Genomic DNA, 21,776 nt, shown 5'->3' on the forward strand with positions numbered 1-21,776 from the left:
AGAAAACCAGACATACCCCCCCGCCCCCCTCCCCCCTCCCCCCAACCCACACAAACAAGAGTGGCCCTTTGTCCCCTCTGGCCTATCCCTCCATGTGAAAAGACCACGGCCAACCTGGCTGTGAGTAAACCACACTCCATCGACTGGCTGGGAGAAAAGGCATTTCCTCAGCACCATCCCAAAGGGATTCTCCCCTCCCCCTCCCCCCACCACACCCCCCCCCCCCCCCCACCCCCCTCCAGTTCCCAGCCTGACCCTCAGGATCCTGCACATTTCACCGAGATCACCTCATTCTCCCCAACACCGACAGACCCAGGCCTGGCCCAGCCCCTCCTACCCACATGAGATCCACTGGTTTGGATCTCAGATACATCGGGGGAACCTCCTCCAAACTGTTTGGGAGTTTACTGAGGGACTCTTTCAGTTTGGGAGACCAGAACTGGGCACAGTGCTGCAGATGTGACCACATTAATTTTGTGTTATATTTGTTCTAAACAGTCTGTTTTAATATTCCACTCCCCAGGATATCAGGGACATCACTACGTTCTCCAACCCAACCACTTGCAATGGCTGCATACTCTGTGTGTGTTTGCGTGTGTGCATGCATGTGTGTGCATGTCTGTGTGTGTCTGTGTGTGTGCGTGCCTGTGTGTGTGTGCGTGTCCCTGTGTGTACGTGTGAGCATGCATGTGTGTGTGTGTGTCTGCATGTGTGTGTTTCTGTGTGTGCGTGCGTGTGTGTGTATGTGCATATGTGTGTGTGTGCGTGTCCCTGTGTGTACGTGTGAGCATGCATGTGTGTGCGTGTGTCTGCATGTGTGTGTTTCTGTGTGTGCATGCGTGTGTGTGCATGTGCATGAGTGCGCGTGTATGTGCATGTGCATGTGTGTGTGTGTGTGTGCTTGCGTGTGTGCTTGTGTGTGCATGTGTGTGAGTGCGCATGTGCGTGTATGTGCATGTGTGTGTGCATGTGTGCGCGTGTGTGTCTGTGTGTGCATGTGTGCGTGCGTGTGTGCATGCATGTGCGTGTGTGTGTGCGAGTGTGTGCATATGTGTGTGCGTGTGTCTGTTTGCGTGTATGTAGTGCATGTGTATGTGTGCACGACTGTGTGTGTGCATGCATGTGTGCGTGTGTGTATGTGTGTGTGCATGTGTGTACGTGCGTATGTGTGTGTGCTTGTGTGCATGTGCGCATGCGTGTGTGCGTGTTTATGTGTGTGTTCGTGGGTGTGTGCGTGCGTGTGTGTGCATCTGTGTGTGAGTGCGTGTGTGTGTCTGTCTGTGTGCGTGTGAGTGCATGTGTGAGCGCGTATGCGTGCATTTGTTTGCATGCGTGTGTGCGTGTGTGCATATGTGTGAGTGTGCGTGAATGTGTGTGTGCGTGTGTGTCTGTGTGTGCATGTGCATGCATGTGTGTGTGCAAGTGTGTGTGTGCGTGCATGTGAGCGTGTGGGTGTGCATGTGCGTGCGCATGCATGTGTGTGCATGTGTGTGCATGCGTGTTTGCATGTGCGTGCGCGTGTGCGTGTGTGCGTTCGTGTGTGCATGTGTGCTTGTGCGTGTGTGCATGTGTGTGTGTGTGCGTACGTGTGCGTGTGTGCATCTGAGTGTGCGTTCATGCATGTGTGCATATCTGCGAGTGTGCATGTGTGCATGTGCGCGTATGTGTGTGCGCGTGTGTGTATGCATGTGTGTGCGTGTGTGTGTGCGCGTGTGTGTGTCTGTGTATGTGTGTGCGCATGTGTGTGTATGCATGCATGCGTGTGTGTACGTCTGTGTGTGCATGCGTGTGCGTGTGCATGCGGGTGTGTGCATGTGTGTGTGTCTGTGCGTGTGTGTGCCTGTGTCCGTATGTGTGTGTGTGCATGTGTGTATGCATGTGTGCATGTGTGTGTGTGTGTGTGCATGTGTGTGTGCGTGTGTGAGTGCGAGTGTGCGTGTGTGTGCATGTGAGTGTGCGTACATGCGGGTGTGCGTGAGCACGTGTGTGTGCTTGTGTATGTGTATGTGTGTGTGCGTATGTGTGCGTGTGTTTGCGTGTGTGTGTGTGCATGCCTGTGGGTGCGCCTGTGTGTGTGCATGCATATCTGCTTGTATGCATGTGTGTATGCATGTATGCATGTGCGTGTGTGTGAGTGTGTGTGTGTGGGTGCGTGTTTGTATGTACTGACCCTCTAGCAGTGCAGCACTCCCTCAGTACTGACCCTCTGACAGTGCGGCACACCCTCAGTACTGACCCTCTAACAGTGCGGCACTCCCTCAGTACTGACCCTCTGACAGTGCGGCACTCCCTCAGTACTGACCCTCCGACAGTGCAGCACTGCCTCAGTATTGACACTCTGACAGTGCGGTACTCCCTCAGTACTGACCCTCTGACAGTGCGAGACTCCCTCAGTACTGACCCTCTGACAGTGCAGCACTCCCTCAGTACTGACCCTCCGACAGTGCGACACTCCCTCAGTACTGACCCTCTGACATTGCGGCACTCCCTCCGTACTGACCCTCTGACAGTGCGGCACTCCCTCCGTACTGACCCTCTGACAGTGCGGCACTCCCTCAGTACTGACCCTCTGACAGTGCGACACTCCCTCAGTACTGACCCTCTGACAGTGCAGCACTCCCTCAGTACTTACCTTCCAACAGTGCAGCACCCCCTCTTTACTGACCCTGTGACAGTGCGGCACTCCCTCAGTCCTGCCCCATCAACTGCACAGCATTCCCTCAGTACTGACCCTCTGACAGTGCAGCACTCCCTCCGTACTGACCCTCTGACAGTGTGGCACTCCCTCCGTACTGACCCTCTGACAGTGCAGCACTCCCTCAGTACTGACCCTCTGACAGTGCAGCACTCCCTCAGTACTGACCCTCCGACAGTGCGACACTCCCTCAGTACTGACCCTCTGACAGTGCGGCACTCCCTCCGTACTGACCCTCTGACAGTGCAGCACTCCCTCCGTACTGACCCTCTGACAGTGCGGCACTCCCTCAGTACTGACCCTCTGACAGTGCGGCACTCCCTCAGTACTGACCCTGTGACAGTGCGGCACTCCCTCAGTACTGACCCTCTGACAGTGCGGCACTCCCTCAGTCCTGCCCCATCAACTGCACAGCAATCCCTCAGTACTGACCCTCCGACAGTGCGACACTCCCTCAGTACTGACCCTCTGACATTGCGGCACTCCCTCCATACTGACCCTCTGACAGTGCGGCACTCCCTCCGTACTGACCCTCTGACAGTGCAGCACTCCCTCCGTCTGACCCTCTGACAGTGCGGCACTCCCTCAGTACTGACCCTCTGACAGTGCTGCACTCCCTCAGTACTGACCCTCTGACAGTGCAGCACTCCCTCAGTACTGACCCTCTGACAGTGCGACACTCTCTCAGTACTGACCCTCTGACAGTGCAGCACTCCCTCCGTACTGACCCTCTGACAGTGTAGCACTCCCTCAGTACTGACCCTCTGACAGTGTAGCACTCCCTCAGTACTGACCCTCTGATAGTGCAGCACTCCCTCAGTACTGACCCTCAGTGTATTTTCACTGTTCTAAGTCATTGAGGTGGTGTTGTTCAGTCTGATATCCGTCGATTGTGTCCAGGATAAATTTAGACCGACTGTGTGTGGATCAGCCTCGGTTTGACAGTCCGACCCCAGAGAGCCAAACCAAAATAAGAACTGTACACAGTTGGGCTATTTCCCTCAGGAGACGTTGTCAGGGAGACTCTGCGATTGGACTTCCTCAATCAGGAGATTGTCCTGAAATAATTCTCCCACGCAGCCTGTTCCCATAATAGAGGTCATCAACACAGACATACCGGCGTCCTTCCTCAAATACCCCCCCACCCCCCCCACACAGTCACACTGACCCCCTCAACACACTGTCACACTGACCCCCCTGACAAACACTGTCACACTGACCCCCCCCACACACACTGTCACACTGACCCCCCCCACACACACACTGTCACATTAACCCCCCCACACAGACACTGTCACACTGAACCCCCCCCCCCACACAGACACTGTCCACTGACCCCCCCACCGACACTGTCACTCTGACCCCCTCCAGACACACACTGTCACACTGTCACACTGACCCCCTCAACACACAGTCACACTGACCCCCCCCCACAGACACTGTCACACTGACCCCCCCCCACACACTGTCACTCTGACCCCCCCACACTGTCACACTTAACCCCCCCTCACACACACTGTCACACCGACACACACACTGTCACACTGACCCCCCCACAGACACTGTCACACTGACCCCCCCCCACACACTGTCACACTGACCCCCCCACACACACACTGTCACACTGACCCCCTCAACACACAGTCACACTGACCCCCCCCACAGACACTGTCACACTGACCCCCCCCACACACACAGTCACACTGACCCCCCCCACACACAGTCACACTGACCCCCCCCCACACACACACTGTCACACTGACCCCCCTGACAAACACTGTCACACTGACCCCCCCACACACACTGTCACACTGACCCCCCCCACACACACACTGTCACACTGACCCCCCCCACAGACACTGTCACACTGACCCCCCCCACACACAGACACTGTCACACTGACCCCCCCCACACACACTGTCACACTGACCCCCCCCCACACACTGTCACTCTGACCCCCCCACACTGTCACACTTAACCCCCCCTCACACACACTGTCACACCGACACACACACTGTCACACTGACCCCCCCACAGACACTGTCACACTGACCCCCCCCCACACACTGTCACACTGACCCCCCCACACACACACTGTCACACTGACCCCCTCAACACACTGTCACACTGACCCCCCCCACACACACACTGTCACACTGACCCCCTCAACACACTGTCACACTGACCCCTCCCACACACTGTCACACTGCCCCCCCACACACTGTCACACTGCCCCCCCACACACTGTCACACTTAACCCCCCCTCACACTGTCACACCGACCCTCACACACACTGTCACACCAACCCTCACACACACTGTCACACTGACCCCCCCACACACTGTCACACTGACCCCCCCACACACTGTCTCACTGACCCCCCCCCCCACAAACTGTCACACTGACTTACCCCTGCACACACACACACACACACACACACACACACAGTCACACCCGCCTCCCCCCACCCCTCACTCCCACACTGTCACCATCCTGTACTGTCCCTGTCCTGGGAGTGTTCGATGGGGACAGTGTAGAGGGAGCTTTACTCTGTATCTAACCCTGTGCTGTCCCTGTCCATAAGACCATAAGACATAGGAGTGGAAGTAAGGCCATTCGGCCCATCGAGTCCACTCCACCATTCGATCATGGCTGATGGGCATTTCAACTCCACTTACCCGCATTCTCCTCATAGCCCTTAATTCCCCGAGACAACAAGAATCTATCAATCTCTGCCTTGAAGACATTTAGCGTCCCGGCCTCCACTGCACTCTGCGGCAATGAATTCCACAGGCCCACCACTCTCTGGCTGAAGAAATGTCTCCGCATTTATGTACTGAATTTACCCCCTCTAATTCTAAGGATGTGTCCACGGGTCCTAGTCTCCTCACCTAACGGAAACAATTTCCTAGCGTCCACCCTTTTCCAAGCCATGTATTATCTTGTACGTCTCTATTAAGTCTCCCCTTAATCTTCTAAACTCCAATGAATACAGTCCCAGGATCCTCAGCCGTTCCTCATATGTTCGACCTACCATTCCAGGGATCATCCGTGTGAATCTCCGCTGGACACGTTCCACTGCCAGTATGTCCTTCCTGAGGTGTGGGGACCAAAACTGGACACAGTACTCCAAATGGGGCCTAACCAGAGCTTTATAAAGTCTCAGGAGCACAACAGTGCTTTTATATTCCAACCCTCTTGAGATAAGTGACAACATCGCATTCGCTTTCTTAATCACGGACTCAACCTGCATGTTGACCTTTAGAGAATCCTCAACTAGCACTCCCAGATCCCTTTGTACTTTGGCTTTACGAATTTTCTCACCGTTTAGAAAGTAGTCTGTGCTTTTATTCTTTTTGCCAAAGTGCAAGACCTCGCACTTGCTCACGTTAAATTCCATCAGCCATTTCCTGGACCACTCTCCCAAACTGTCTAGATCCTTCTGTAGCCTCCCCACTTCCTCAGTACTACCTGCCTGTCCACCTATCTTCGTATCATCGACAAACTTCGCTAGAATGCCCCCGGTTCCCTCATCCAAATCATTAATATATAATGCGAACAGCTGTGGCCCCAACACTGAACCCTGCGGGACACCGCTCGTCACCGGCTGCCATTCTGAAAAAGAACCTTTTATCCCAACTCTCTGACTTCTGTTAGACAGCCAATCCTCAATCCATCCCAGTAGCTCACCTCGAACACCATGGGCCCTCACCTTGCTCAGCAGCCTCCCGTGTGGCACCTTATCAAAGGCCTTTTGGAAGTCTAGATAGATCATATCCACTGGGTTTCCCTAGTCTAACCTGCTTGTCACCTCTTCAAAGAATACCAACAGGTTTGTCAGGCATGACCTCCCCTTACTAAATCCTGGGAGTGTTTCATGGGGGACAGTGTAGAGAGAGCTTTACTCTGTCTCTAACCCCTGTCCTGGGAGGACTTTGTTTACTCTCTCAGCTGAGTTGGCTGTCATTGGCTGGGCCAGCATTAAATGGCCGTCCTTACTTGTTGCTGGTTGGGTCTGGAGTCAGTGGGTCTGGTTGGGTCGGACAGCAGTGACCCAACTGGGGGCTTTCACTGTGGTCACATGGTCCCCATTTAGCCCGGTCTTTATTTCAGATCCTAATGGATTTGGAATATTTCCCTGTGCTGTCCTGGGATGATCTGATCCCTTGTGCCCCTACATGAACCTGGGAATCTCGGGATTCCTCGTTCCGTGATATTGTCAATGTACTGTCCCTGCCTCAGTAAACTCTCCACACAGTGCTGCAGGATACCTGGCTCCCGGATAATTGTTTGATTGTTTGTGGATTTTTGCAGCTCGGGAGCAGCTTCGACGTTCCCGACACAGTCGGACATTCCTGATGGAAAGTGGAGTGGGAGATTTGTGGGCGGAGATGGAGACAGGTACCTTTCCTCATGACCTCTCTCTCTCTCTCTCTCTAAGTGAACTCTGTTTCTCTCTCTCTCTCTCTCTCTGAATCCTGCTTCTCTCCCTCTCTCTCTTATTATAGAGAGGGTTTACAGCGTCATGGAGATTTACAGAGGAACCTCGATTATCTGGAATGGCTTTTACCCGAAACGTCAATTTCGCTGCTTCTTGGATGCTGCCTGAACTGCTGTGCTCTTCCAGCACCACTAATCCAGAATCTGGTTTCCAGCATCTGCAGTCATTGTTTTTACCTCCTTGAACAAAATATTCCCCATCCATGACCTTCAGATAATTGAGGTTCCTCTGTACAGCACGAAAACAGACCCTTGGTCCAATCCGTCCATGCCTGTAGATATCCCAACCTAATCTAGTCCCACCTGCCAGCACCTGGCCCATATCCCTCCAAATCCTTCTTATTCATATACCCATCCAGATGCCTTTTAAATGCTGTAATTGTACCAGCCTCCACCACATTCCATACATGTAACCACCCTCTGTGTGAAAACGTTGCCCCTCAGGTCCCTTTTAAATCTTTCCCCTCTCACCCTAAACCTCTAGTTCTGGACTTCCCGACCCCAGGGAAAAGACTTTGTCTATTTATCCTATCCATGCCCCTCATGATTTTATAAACCTCTGTAAGGTCACCCTTCAGCCTCCAACGCTCCAGGGAAAACAGCCCCAACCTGTTCAGCCTCTCCCTGTAGCTCAAATCCTCCAACCCTGGCAACATCCTTGTCAATCTTTTCTGAACCCTTTCAAGTTTCATAACAGAGTCTAGATCAGAGTGGTGCTGGAAAAGCACAGCAGGTCAGGCAGCATCCGAGGAGCAGGGAAATCGATGTTTCAGGCAAAAGCCCTTCATCAGGGCTGTTGATGAAGGGCTTTTGCCCAAAACGTTGATTTTCCTGCTCCTCGGATGCTGCCTGACCTGCTGTGCTTTTCCAGCACCACTCTGATCTAGACTCTCGCTTCCAGCATCTGCAGACCTCACTTTTGCCACGTTTCACAACATCTTTCCGATAGGAAGGAGACCAGAATTGCACACAATATTCCAACAGTGGCCTAACCAATGTCCTGTACAGCCGCAACATGACCTCCCAACTCCTGTACTCAATACTCTGACCAATAAAGGAAAGCATACCAAACGCCTTCTTCATTATCCTATCTACCTACGACTCCACTTTCAAGGAGCTATGAACCTGCACTCCAAGGTCCCTTTGTTCAGCAACACTCCCTAGGACCTTACCATTAAGTGTATAAGTCCTGCTAAGATTTGCTTTCCCAAAATGCAGCACCTCGCATTTATCTGAATTAAACTCCATCTGCCACTTCTCGGCCCATTGGCCCATCTGGTCCAGATCCTGTTGTAATCTGAGGTAACCCTCTTCGCTGTCCACTACACCTCCAATTTTGGTGTCATCTGCAAACTTACTAACTGTACCTCTTATGCTCACATCCAAATCATTTATGTAAATGACAAAAAGTAGAGGACCCAGCACTGATCCTTGTGGCACTCCACTGGTCACAGGCCTCCAGTCTGAAAAACAACCCTCCACCACCACCCACTGTCTTCTACCTTTGAGCCAGTTCTGTATCCAAATGGCTAGTTCTCCCTGTATTCCATGAGATCTAACCTTGCTAATCAGTCTCCCATGGGGAACCTTGTCGAATGCCTTACTGAAGTCCATATAGATCACATCTACTGCTCTGCCCTCATCAATCCTCTTTGTTACTTCTTCAAAAAACTCAATCAAGTTTGTGGCATGATTTCCCACACACAAAGCCATGTTGACTATCCCTAATCAGTCCTTGCCTTTCCAAATACATGTACATCCTGTCCCTCAGGATTCCCTCCAACAACTTGCCCACCACCGAGGTCAGGCTCACTGGTCTATAGTTCCCTGGCTTGTCTTTACCGCCCTTCTTAAACAGTGGCACCACGTTTGCCAACCTCCAGTCTTCCAGCACCTCACCTGTGACTATCAATGATACAAATATCTCAGCAAGAGGCCCAGCAATCACTTCTCTAGCTTCCCACAGAGTTCTCGGGTACACCTGATCAGGTCCTGGGGATTTATCCACCTTGAACCTTTTCAAGACATCCAGCACTTCCTCCTCTGTAATCTGGACATTTTGCAAGATGTCACCATCTATTTCCCTACTGTCTATATCTTCCATATCCTTTTCCACAGTAAATACTAATGCAAAATATTGATTTAGTATCTCCCCCATTTTTCTGTGGCTCCACACAAAGGCCGCCTTGCTGATCTTTGAGGGACCCTATTCTCTCCCTAGTTCCCCCTTTGTCCTTAATGTATTTGTTAAAAATTTTTGGATTCTCCTTAATTCTATTTGCCAAAGCTATCTCATGTCCCCTTTTTGCCCTCCTGATTTCCCACTTAAGTATACTCCTACTGCCTTTATACTCTTCTAAGGATTCACTCGATCTATCCTGTCTATACCTGACATAGGCTTCCTCCTTTTTCTTAACAAGAACCTCAATTTCTCTCGTCATCCAGAGGGATATGGGCCATGTGCTGACAAATGGGACTAGTTTAATATCGGATAACTGGTCAGCATTGACGAGTTGAACAAAGGCTCTATTTCGGTGCTGTATGGGGCTATGACTCTCTGTCTCTGTCTCTGTGTTTAGCAGATTGCTAACTGCTGTGTTGTGTCCAGCAGCCCTGACCAGCCTCTCTCTCTCTCTCTCTCTCTCTGTCTCTCGGTCTCCGTGGTGTCTCCAGGGGACCGGTATATTGTGGCAGACTGTGGTGGTGGCACAGTGGATCTGACTGTTCACCAGATTGAGCAGCCGCAGGGGACGCTGAAGGAACTCTACAAAGCCTCAGGTACAGCCTCAGAGAGAGCGCGGCCGTGCCCCCAGACCCTCTCCCACATCCCCCCCCCCTCCCCCGGGGATTCTCCCGTCTCCCCTCGTGGTTCGTCACTAACCTCCTCCCTCCTGAAATCACCTGGCTGAAAGAGCAAACTTGCATTCCTGTAGCACCTTTTCGGGATGTCTACTCACAGCTTGACAGAAGTGCATTTTTAATAAAAATTTAGTGATGTATTAATGGTGGGGACAGGGTGCAGACTCGGTGGGGAGTGGGGGGGGAGAGAACGAACAAGCTGCTGTGGTGAACAGCAAGATCCCACAGACAGCAATGCAGAAACCAGCAGGGATTCTGTCTGAGGAATAGATGTTGACCAGGATTCCCAGGGTAACACCTTTCCGTCTTCTTCCTGTGGGGTGTCTTTTCTGCCTGGTTCTGAGGGGGTGATAGATTGAGAGGGTTTAACAGCTGCTTCTCTGGCAGTGTGGCACTCCCTCAGTGCGGCACTGGGCACCCATCGCCTCCTGGTGGCCTGGGCAGTGCCATGTTGCTGGTTCCTCTGGAGCCAGCCTCAGTTTCTACTGAAGAGAGAAAGGCCCAGGGCCCTATCATTACTTCATTAATGCTCAACGTGTGGCCAATCATTTCCTTCCCCACACACTGAGCATGCTCAGTTCAGTTGCAGCCACTGAGTGAAGGGTTAGGAGTCACATGGGGAAAGGACTGAATGGACCCGGTGAGTCTCTACACCAGGTTTTCACAATCACCAGCTCCACCCAGCCCCGGGAAAGGGCCAGACTGGAGACAGCTCGAAAGGGCCTGCAGGGACACGATGGGCCAAATGGCCTCCTGCTAGACAGCAGCTGTGAATGGCCATTGGGGGGATCTGAACTCCTGACCATGGTGTCAGGCTGGGCCCCCTCCGAAATGGGAATGGTCACATCAGAGGGAGAGACGGTTGGAATTTCCTGTCTTCAAAAACACAGGCAAAGGAATAAACACCTCATAGTGAGGGTGTGTCTGTGTGTCTGTGTGTCTGTGCATTTGTATCTTGGTGTGAGTGTGTGTGAGAGTGCGTGTGTGTGAGTGAGCGTGTTGGAGTGAGTGTTTTTGTTGGTATGACTGAGTGTGTGCGTTTGTGTGAGTGAGTGAGAGTGTGTTGGTGAGTGTGAGTGTGTGTTGGTGAGTGTGAGTGTGTGTTTGTGTGTGTGTGTGTGTGTGTGTTTGTGTGTGTGTGTTGGCTAGTGTGTGTGTTTGCGTGACTGTGAGTGTGAGTGTGTTGGTGTGAGTGTGTATTGGTGAGTGTGAGCGTGTTTGTGTGTGTGTGTTGGTGAGTGTGAGTATGTGTTTGTGTGTGTGTATGTTTGTGTGAGTGTGGCGTTTGTGTGAGTGTGAGTGTGTATTGGTGAGTGCGAGTATGTGTTTGTTTGTGTGAGTGTGTGTTGGTGTGAGTGTGAGTGTGTGTTGGTGTGAATGTGTGTGTATGTTTGTGTGTGTGTTTGTTTGTGTGAGTGTGTGTTGGTGTGAGGCTGGATGACTCTGTTGGATTTCCCAGGCAGACAGGAACACTGAGCAGGCTGTGAACAAGGAGGGGAGGTGAGGACTGCAGATGGAGCTCTGGCACCACCCAGTGGCTGTTGGATTGGGTTACCCGGAGCTCCCACACACACTTCCCCGTGTGACAGACATCCCCCTTTCCTGATCATTTGCCATCCTGGGAAAACCCACCCCTCCAGCCCAACCCTTACGGAGGGAGAGAGGGTTGGGTTGGGGGTAAGGAATGTGTACGGTGCCCCCGGGGAGCGGGGGGGGGGGAGGTAAGGTGAGGAGAGTGGTATAGGTTTGAGGACACTGGACACAACCTCGCTGTCCGTCTCAGGGAGTCAATGTAACTCTTCATCTGAACGACAATGGGTGTAGTGTTATACAGGCATAATGCTGTACGACTGCAGTGTTGTATGGGTGTAATGTTGTACGGCTGTAGTGTTGTACGGCTGTAGTGTTGTACGGGTGTAAAGTTGTACGGCTGTAGTGTTGTACGGCTGTAGTGTTGTACGGCTGTAGTGTTGTACGGGCGCAGTGTTGTACGGGCGCAGTGTTGTACGGCTGTAGTGTTGTACAGCTGTAGTGTTGTACGGGAGTAAAGTTGTACGGCTGTAGTGTTGTACGGGTGTAAAGTTGTATGGCTGTAGTGTTGTACGGCTGTAGTGTTGTACGGCTGTAGTGTTGTACGGGTGTAAAGTTGTACGGCTATAGTGTTGTACGGCTGTAGTGTTGTACGGCTGTAAAGTTGTATGGCTATAGTGTTGTACGGCTACAGTGTTGTACGACTGTAGTGTTGTACGGGTGTAAAGTTGTACGGCTGTAGTGTTGTACGGCTGTAGTGTTGTACGGCTGTAGTGTTGTACGGGTGTAAAGTTGTATGGCTATAGTGTTGTACGGCTGTAAAGTTGTATGGCTATAGTGTTGTACCGCTACAGTGTTGTACGACTGTAGTGTTCGACGGGTGTAAAGTTGTACGGCTGTAGTGTTGTACGGCTGTAGTGTTGTACGGCTATAGTGTTGTACGACTGTAGTGTTGGACGGGTGTAAAGTTGTACGGCTGTAGTGTTGGACGGGTGTAAAGTTGTATGGCTATAGTGTTGTACGGCTACAGTGTTGTACGGCTGTAGTGTTGGACGGGCGCAGTGTTGGACGGGCGCAGTGTTGGACGGGTGAGGCATTGTATGGGTGTAACATACAGACGCATGTTGTACGGGCACAGTGTTGTACGGGTGAGGCATTGTATGGGTGTAGCGTTGTACAGACACATGCTGTATGGGCGCAGTGTTGTACGGGCGCAGTGTTGTATGGCCACAGTGTTGTACGGGTGTAGTGTTGTACAGGCGCAGTGTTGTACGGGCGCAGCGTTGTACGGGCGCAGCGTTGTACGGGCGCAGCGTTGTATGGGCGGAGTGTTGTACGGGCGGAGTGTTGTACGGGCGCAGTGTAGTACGGGCGCAGTGTTGTGTGGCTGTAGTGTTGTACGGGCATAGCCTTGTACAGGCATAGCCTTGTACAGGCGCAGTCTGGTACGGATATAGTGTTGTACGGGCATAGCGTTGTACAGGCATAGCCTTGTACAGGCGCAGTGTGGTACGGATATAGTGTTGTACGGGTATAGTGTTGTACAGGTGTAGCGTTGTATGGGCGCAGTGTTGCGCGGCTGTAGTGTTGCGCGGCTGTAGCGTTGTACGGGTGCAGTGTTGTACGGGTGTAGTGTTGTATGGCTGTAGTGTTGTACGGGCATAGCGTTGTACAGGCATAGCCTTGTACAGGCGCAGTGTGGTATGGGTATAGTGTTGTACGGGTGCAGTGTTGTACGGGTGTAGTGTTGTGTGGCTGTAGTGTTGTGCGGGCGCAGCGTTGTACGGGCGTAGCGTTGTACGGGCGTAGCGTTGTACGGGTGTAGCGTTGTACAGGCGTAGCGTTGTACGGGTGTAGCGTTGTACGGGTGTAGCGTTGTGTGGCTGTAGTGTTGTGCGGGCGCAGCGTTGCGCGGGCGCAGCGTTGTGCGGGCGCAGCGTTGTACGGGCGCAGCGTTGTACGGGCGTAGCGTTGTACAGATGTAGTGTTGTACAGGTGTAGCGTTGTACGGGTGTAGCGTTGTACGGGTGCAGTGTTGTACGGGTGTAGTGTTGTACGGGCATAGCGTTGTACAGGCATAGCCTTGTACAGGCGCAGTGTGGTACGGGTATAGTGTTATACGGGCGCAGTGTTGTACTGGCGCAGTGTTGTACGGGCGCAGTGTTTTCCGGTGCAGTGTTGCGCGGCTGTAGTGTTGCGCGGCTGTAGTGTTGCGCAGCTGTAGTGTTGCGCGGCTGTAGCATTGTACAGGTGCAGTGTTGTACGGGATTAATATTGTGCAGCTGTAGTGTTGTACAGGCGCAGTGTTGGATGGGTGTAGTGCTGTACGGGTGTAGCATTGAATGGGTGTAGTGTTGTACAGGCGCAGTGTGGTATGGGTGCAAGTGTTGTCCGAGTGTAGTGTAGTATGGGTGTAGTTTTGTACGGGTGTAGTTTTGTACGGGTGTAGTGTTGTACGGGTGTAGCGTTGTACGGGTGCAGTGTTGTACGGGTGTAGTGATGTGTGGCTGTAGTGTTGTACGGGCGTAGCGTTGTACAGGCATAGCCTTGTACAGGCGCAGTGTTGTACGGGCGCAGTGTTGTACGGGCGCAGTGTTGCGCGGCTGTAGTGTTGTACGGGTATAGCATTGTACGGGCGCAGCGTTGTACGGGTGTAGTGTGTGTTGTGTGGCTGTAGTGTTGTGTGGCTGTAGTGTTGCGCGGCTGTAGTGTTGCGCGGCTGTAGTGTTGCGCGGCTGTAGTGTTGCGCGGCTGTCGAATTGTACAGGTGCAGTGTTGTATGGGATTAATATTGTGCAGCTGTAGTGTTGTACAGGCGCAGTGTTGTACGGGTGCAGTGTTGTATGGGCACAGTGTTGTACGGGTGTAGTGTTGTACAGGCACAGTGTTGTACGGATGTAGTGTTGTACGGGTATAGCGTTGTACGGGCGCAGCGTTGTACGGGCGCAGCGTTGTACGGGTGCAGTGTCGTACGGGCGCAGCGTTGTACGGGCGCAGTGTTGTACAGGTGTAGTGTTGTACAGGTGTAGTGTTGTGTGGCTGTAGTGTTGTGTGGCTGTAGTGTTGTGCGGCTGTAGTGTTGTGCGGGTGTAGTGTTGTACGGGCGCAGCGTTGTACGGGCGCAGTGTTGTACGGGCGCAGTGTTGTACGGGTGTAGTGTTGTGTGGCTGTAGTGTTGTACGGGCATAGCGTTGTACAGGCATAGCCTTGTACAGGCGCAGTGCGGTACGGATATAGTGTTGTACGGGTATAGTGTTGTACAGGTGTAGCATTGTATGGGCGCAGTGTTGCACGACTGTAGTGTTGTATGGGTGTAGCATTGTACAGGTGCAGTGTTGTACGGGATTAATATTGTGCAGCTGTAGTGTTGTACAGGCGCAGTGTTGGGTGGGTGTAGTGCTGTACGGGTGTAGCATTGACTGGGCGCAGTGTTGTACAGGCGCAGTGTTGTACGGGCGCAGTGTTGTACGGGCGCAGCGTTGTACGGGCGCAGTGTTGTACGGGTGTAGTGTTGTGTGGCTGTAGTGTTGTGCGGGTGTAGTGTTGTACGGGCGCAGCGTTGTCTGGGTGCAGCGTTGTACGGGTGTAGTGTTGTGTGGCTGTAGTGTTGTACGGGCATAGTGTTGTACAGGCATAGCCTTGTACAGGCGCAGTGTGGTACGGATATAGTGTTGTACGGGTATAGTGTTGCGCAGCTGTAGTGTTGCGTGGCTGTAGTGTTGCGCGGTTGTAGTGTTGCGCGGCTGTAGCATTGTACAGGTGCAGTGTTGTACGGGATTAATATTGTGCAGCTGTAGTGTTGTACAGGTGCAGTGTTGGATGGGTGTAGTGCTGTACGGGTGTAGCATTGAATGGGTGTAGTGTTGTACAGGCACAGCGTTGTACGGGTGCAGCGTTGTACGGGTGTAGCGTTGTACGGGTGCAAGTGTTGTCCGGGTGTAGTTTTGTCCGGGTGTAGTTTTGTACGGGCGCAGTGTTGTACGGGCGCAGTGTTGTACGGGTATCATGTTGTACAGGTATCATGTTATACGGGTGCAGTGTTGTATGGGCACAGTGTTGTACGGGCACAGTGTCGTACGGGCGCAGTGTCTTACGGACGCAGTGTTGTATGGGTGTAATGTACGGGTGTAGTGTTGTACGGGTGTAGTGTTGTACGGGCGCAGCGTTGTACGTGCGTAATGTACGGGCGCAGTGTTGTACGGGCGCAGTGTTGTACGGGCGCAGTGTTGTACGGATGTAGTGTTGTACGGGTATAGCGTTGTACGGGTGCAGCGTTGTACGGGCGCAGCGTTGTACGGGCGCAGTGTCGTACGGGCGCAGTGTCGTACGGGCGCAGTGTCGTACGGGCGCAGTGTTGTACGGGCGCAGTGTTGTACAGGTGTAGTGTTGTGTGGCTGTAGTGTTGTGTGGCTGTAGTGTTGTGCGGGTGTAGTGTTGTACGGGCGCAGTGTCGTACGGGCGCAGTGTCGTACGGGCGCAGTGTTGTATGGGTGTAATGTACGGGTGTAGTGTTGTACGGGTGTAGTGTTGTATGGGCGCAGCGTTGTACGTGCGTAATGTACAGGCGCAGTGTTGTACGGGCACAGTGTTGTACGGGCGCAGTGTTGTACGGGCGCAGTGTTGTACGGCTGCAGTGTTGTACGGGTGTAGTGTTGTGCGGGCGTAGTGTTGTGCGGATGCAGTGTTGTACGGGCGCAGTGCTGTACGGGTGTAGTGTTGTACGGGTGTAGCATTGTACAGGTGCAATGTTGTACGGGTGTAGTGTTGTACGGGTGTGGCATTGTACAGGCGCGGTGTTGTACGGGCGCAGTGTTGCGCGGCTGTAGTGTTGCGCGGCTGTAGTGTTGCACGGCTGTAGTGTTGCACGGCTGTAGTGTTGCGCGGCTGTAGCATTGTACTGGTGCAGTGTTGTACGGGATTAATATTGTGCAGCTGTAGTGTTGTACAGGCGCAGTGTTGGATGGGTGTAGTGCTGTACGGGTGTAGCATTGAATGGGTGTAGTGTTGTACAGGCGCAGTGTTGTACGGGTGCAGTGTTGTACGGGTGTAGCATTGTACGGGTGCAAGTGTTGTCCGGGTGTAATGTAGTATGGGTGTAGTGTTATACAGGCGCAGTGTTTTTTTTTTTTAGATTACTTACAGTGTGGAAACAGGCCCTTCGGCCCAACAAGTCCACACCGCCCCGCCGAAGCGTAACCCACCCATACCCCTACATCTACATCTACATCTACATCTACATCTACCCCTTACCTAACACTATGGGCAATTTAGCATGGCCAATTCACCTGACCTGCACATCTTTGGACTGTGGGAGGAAACCGGAGCACCCAGAGGAAACCCACGCAGACACGGGGAGAACGTGCAAACTCCACACAGTCAGTCGCCTGAGGCGGGAATTGAACCCGGGTCTCTGGCGCTGTGAGGCAGCAGTGCTAACCACTGTGCCACCGTGCCGCCCACTGTACGGGCACAGTGTTGTACGGGTGTAGTGTTGTACAGGTAGAGTGTTATACGGGTGTAGTGTTGTGTGGCTGTAGTGTTGTGCGGGCGCAGCGTTGTACGGGCGCAGCGTTGTACGGGCGTAGCGTTGTACGGGCGTAGCGTTGTACAGGTGTAGTGTTGTACGGGTGTAGCGTTGTACGGGTGTAGCGTTGTACGGGTGCAGTGTTGTACGGGTGTAGTGTTGTGTGGCTGTAGTGTTGTACGGGCATTGCGTTGTACAGGCATAGCCTTGTACAGGCGCAGTGCGGTACGGATATAGTGTTGTACGGGTATAGTGTTGTACAGGTGTAGCGTTGTATGGGCGCAGTGTTGCGCGACTGTAGTGTTGCGCGGCTGTAGTGTTGTACGGGTGTAGCGTTGTACGGGTGCAGTGTTGTACGGGTGTAGTGATGTGTGGCTGTAGTGTTGTACGGGCATAGCGTTGTACAGGCATAGCCTTGTACAGGTGCAGTGTGGTATGGGTATAGTGTTGTACGGGTGCAGTGTTGTACGGGGGTAGTGTTGTGTGGCTGTAGTGTTGTGCGGGCGCAGCGTTGTACGGGCGCAGCGTTGTACGGGCGTAGCGTTGTACGGGTGTAGCGTTGTACGGGTGTAGTGTTGTACGGGTGTAGTGTTGGGTGGCTGTAGTGTTGTACGGGCATAGCGTTGTACAGGCATAGCCTTGTACAGGCGCAGTGTAGTACGGGTATAGTGTTGTACGGGCACAGTGTTGTACTGGCGCAGTGTTGTACGGGCGCAGTGTTGCGCGGCTGTAGTGTTGCGCAGCTGTAGTGTCGCGCGGCTGTAGCATTGTACAGGTGCAGTGTTGTACGGGATTAATATTGTGCAGCTGTAGTGTTGTACAGGCGCAGTGTTGGATGGGTGTAGTGCTGTACGGGTGTAGCATTGAATGGGTGTAGTGTTGTACAGGCGCAGTGTGGTACGGGTGCAAGTGTTGTCCGAGTGTAGTGTAGTATGGGTGTAGTTTTGTACGGGTGTAGTGTTGTACGGGCGCAGTGTTGTACGGGCACAGTGTTGTACGGGTGTAGTGTTGTACAGGCACAGTGTTGTACGGATGTAGTGTTGTACGGGTGTAGCGTTGTACGGGTGTAGCGTTGTACGGATGCAGTGTTGTACGGGTGTAGTGATGTGTGGCTGTAGTGTTGTACGGGCATAGCGTTGTACAGGCATAGCCTTGTACAGGCGCAGTGTTGTACGGGCACAGTGTTGTACGGGCGCAGTGTTGTGCGGCTGTAGTGTTGTGCGGCTGTAGTGTTGTGCGGCTGTAGTGTTGCGCGGCTGTCGCATTGTACAGGTGCAGTGTTGTACGGGTGTGTTGTACGGGCGCAGTGTTGTACGGGCGCAGTGTTGTACGGGCACAGTATTGTAAGGGTGCAGTGTTGTACGGCTGCAGTGTTGTACGGGCACAGTGTTGTACGGGTGTAATGTTGTGCGGATGCAGTGTTGTACGGGCGCTGTGCTGTACGGATGTGGCATTATACATGTGTAGCATTGTACAGGCGCAGTGTTGTACGGGTGTAGTGTTGTACGGGTGTAGCATTGTACAGGCGCAGTGTTGTATGGGTGCAGTGTTGCACGGGTGTAGTGTTGTACAGGTGTAGCGTTGTACGGGCGTAGTGTTGTACAGGTGTAGCCTTGTACGGGCATAGAGTTGTATGGGTGTAATATTGTATGGGCATAGCGTTGTACGGGTGTAGCATTGTACGGGCGTAGTGTTGTACAGGTGTAGTGTTGTACGGGTGTAGTGTTGTAATGGCTGTAGTGTTGTACAGGTGCAGTGTTGTACGGGATTAATATTGTGCAGCTGTAGTGTTGTACAGGTGCAGTGTTGGATGGGTGTAGTGCTGTACGGGTGTAGCATTGAATGGGTGTAGTGTTGTACAGGCGCAGTGTTGTACGGGTGCAGCGTTGTACGGGTGTAATGTACGGGTGTAGTGTTGTACGGGCGCAGCGTTGTACGGGCGCAGCGTTGTACGGGTGTAATGTACGGATGCAGCGTTGTACGGGCGCAGCGTTGTACGTGCGTAATGTACAGGCGCAGTGTTGTACGGGCGCAGTGTTGTACGGGCGCAGTGTTGTACGGGCGCAGTGTTGTACGGCTGCAGTGTTGTACAGGCACAGTGTTGTACGGGTGTAGTGTTGTGCGGAAGCAGTGTTGTACGGGCGCAGTGCTGTACGGGTGTAGTGTTGTACAGGTGTAGCATTGTACAGGCGCAGTGTTGTACGGGTGTAGTGTTGTGCGGAAGCAGTGTTGTACGGGCGCAGTGCTGTACGGGTGTAGTGTTGTACGGGTGTAGCATTGTACAGGCGCAGTGTTGTACGGGTGTAGTGTTGTACGGATGTAGCATTGTACAGGCGCAGTGTTGTATGGGTGCAGTGTTGCACGGGTGTAGTGTTGTACAGGTGTAGCGTTGTACGGGCGTAGTGTTGTATGGGTGCAGTGTTGCACGGGTGTAGTGTTGTACAGGTGTAGCCTTGTATGGGCATAGAGTTGTATGGGTGTAATATTGTATGGGCATAGCGTTGTACGGGTGTAGCATTGTACGGGCGTAATGTTGTACAGGTGTAGTGTTGTACGGGATTAATATTGTGCAGCTGTAGTGTTGTACAGGTGCAGTGTTGGATGGGTGTAGTGCTGTACGGGTGTAGCATTGAATGGGTGTAGTGTTGTACAGGCGCAGTGTTGTACGGGTGCAGCGTTGTGCGGGTGTAGCGTTGTACGGGTGCAAGTGTTGTCCGGGTGTAGTGTAGTATGGGTGTAGTTTTGTACGGGTGTAGTTTTGTACCCGTGTAGTGTTGTACAGGTGCAGTGTTATACGGGCGCAGTGTTGTACGGGCGCAGTGTTATACGGGTATCGTGTTGTACAGGTATCGTGTTATACGGGTGCAGTGTTGTACGGGTGCAGTGTTGTACAGGTGCAGTGTTGTACGGGTGCAGTGTTGTATGAGCACAGTGTTGTATGGGTGCAGTGTTGTACGGGTGTAATGTACGGGTGTAGTGTTGTACGGGTGTAGTGTTGTACGGGCGCAGCGTTGTACGGCGCAGCGTTGTACGGGCGCAGTGTTGTACGGGCGCAGTGTTGTACGGGCACAGTGTTGTACGGGTGTAATGTTGTGCGGATGCAGTGTTGTACGGGCGCAGTGCTGTACGGGTGTGGCATTATACATGTGTAGCATTGTACAGGCGCAGTATTGTACGGGTGTAGTGTTGTATGGGTGTAGCATTGTACAGGCGCAGTGTTGTATGGGTGCAGTGTTGCACGGGTGTAGTGTTGTACAGGTGTAGCGTTGTACGGGCGTAGTGTTGTACAGGTGTAGCCTTGTATAGGCATAGCGTTGTATGGGTGTTGTGTTGTATGGGTGTAATATTGTATGGGCATAGTGTTGTACGGATGTAGCGTTGCACGGCTGTAGTGTTGTACGGGTGTAGTTTTGTACGGGCGCAGTGTTTTACAGGCACAGTGTTGTACGGGCGTAGCGTTGTACATCTGTACTGTTGTATGGGTGTAGCATTGTACAGGCATAGAGTTGTACAGGCATAGCGTTGTAAGGGCGTAGCATTGTATGGGCGTAGCATTGTACGGCTGTAGTATTGTACTCGTGTCGTGTTGTACAGCTGTTGTGTTGTACAGGTGTAGTGTTGTATGGGTGTAGCAGTGTATGGGCTCAGTGTTGTACAGGTGTAGTGTTGTACTGGCATAGTGTTGTACAAGTGTAGCATTGTACGGGTGTAGTGCTGTACGGTCATAGTGTTATATGGGTGTAGTGTTGTACGAGTGTAGTATTGTATGGGCATAATGTTGTACAGGTTTAGTGTTGTACAGGTGTAGTGTTGTACGGGTGTAGTGTTGTAATGGCTGTAGTGTTGTACAGGTGTAGTGTTGTACGGGTGTAATGTTGTAATGGCTGTAGTGTTGTACAGGTGTAGTGTTGTACGTCTGTAGTGTTGTTTGGGTGTTGCGTTGTACAGGCAAAGAGTTGTATGGGCATAGTGTTGTATGGGCGTAGCATTGTATGGCTGTAGTATTGTACTGGTGTTGCGTTGTACGGTCGTAGTTTTGTACGGTCGTAGTGTTGTACATGTGTAGTGTTGTATGGGTGTAGTGTTGTAATGGCTGTAGTGTTGTACAGGTGTAGTGTTGTACAGGTGTAGTGTTGTACGGGTGTAGTGTTGTATGGGCATAGTGTTGTATGGGCATAGTGTTGTACGGGTGTAGCATTGTACGGGTGTAGTGTTGTATGTGTGTAGTGTTGTATGGGCATATTGTTGTACGGATGTAGCGTTGTACGGCTGTAGTGTTGTACAGGTGTGGTGTTGTACGGGTATAGTGTTGTACGGGCGTAGTGTTGTATGGGCGTAGCATTGTATGGGCGTAGCGTTGTACGGCTGTAGTGTTTTATGGATGTAGCATTGTACGGGCATCGTGTTGTACGGGCTTAGCGTTGTACGGCTGTAGTATTGTACTGGTGTCACATTGTACGTCTGTTGTGTTGTACGGGCGCAGTGTTGTACGGGTGCAGTGTTGTACGGGTGTAGCGTTGTACTGGCATAGTGTTGTACAAGTGTAGCATTGTACGGTCGTAGTGTTGTACGGTCGTAGTGTTGTACGGTCGTAGTGTTGTACGGGCATAGTGTTGTACAGGTGTAGCATTGTACGGGTGCAGTGTTGTACGGGTGTAGCGTTGTACT

General features: G+C 52.4%; 1 protein-coding gene across 8 annotated transcripts in view; it reads left to right on the top strand.

The window, feature by feature from the left end:
- Positions 1-21,776, top strand: part of LOC140481630 (heat shock 70 kDa protein 12B-like) — a 168,158-nt gene that overhangs the window by 105,065 nt on the left and 41,317 nt on the right. For all 8 annotated transcript variants that reach the window (XM_072578169.1, XM_072578128.1, XM_072578138.1 and 5 more), the window contains 2 exons: positions 7,010-7,096; positions 9,869-9,973. In XM_072578169.1, the coding sequence (XP_072434270.1) occupies positions 7,010-7,096; positions 9,869-9,973 (192 nt within the window). The remainder of the gene's footprint in view (positions 1-7,009; positions 7,097-9,868; positions 9,974-21,776) is intronic.

This window comes from Chiloscyllium punctatum, chromosome 1 (assembly GCF_047496795.1).
Source record: "Chiloscyllium punctatum isolate Juve2018m chromosome 1, sChiPun1.3, whole genome shotgun sequence".
Taxonomy (NCBI): Eukaryota; Metazoa; Chordata; class Chondrichthyes; order Orectolobiformes; family Hemiscylliidae; genus Chiloscyllium; species Chiloscyllium punctatum.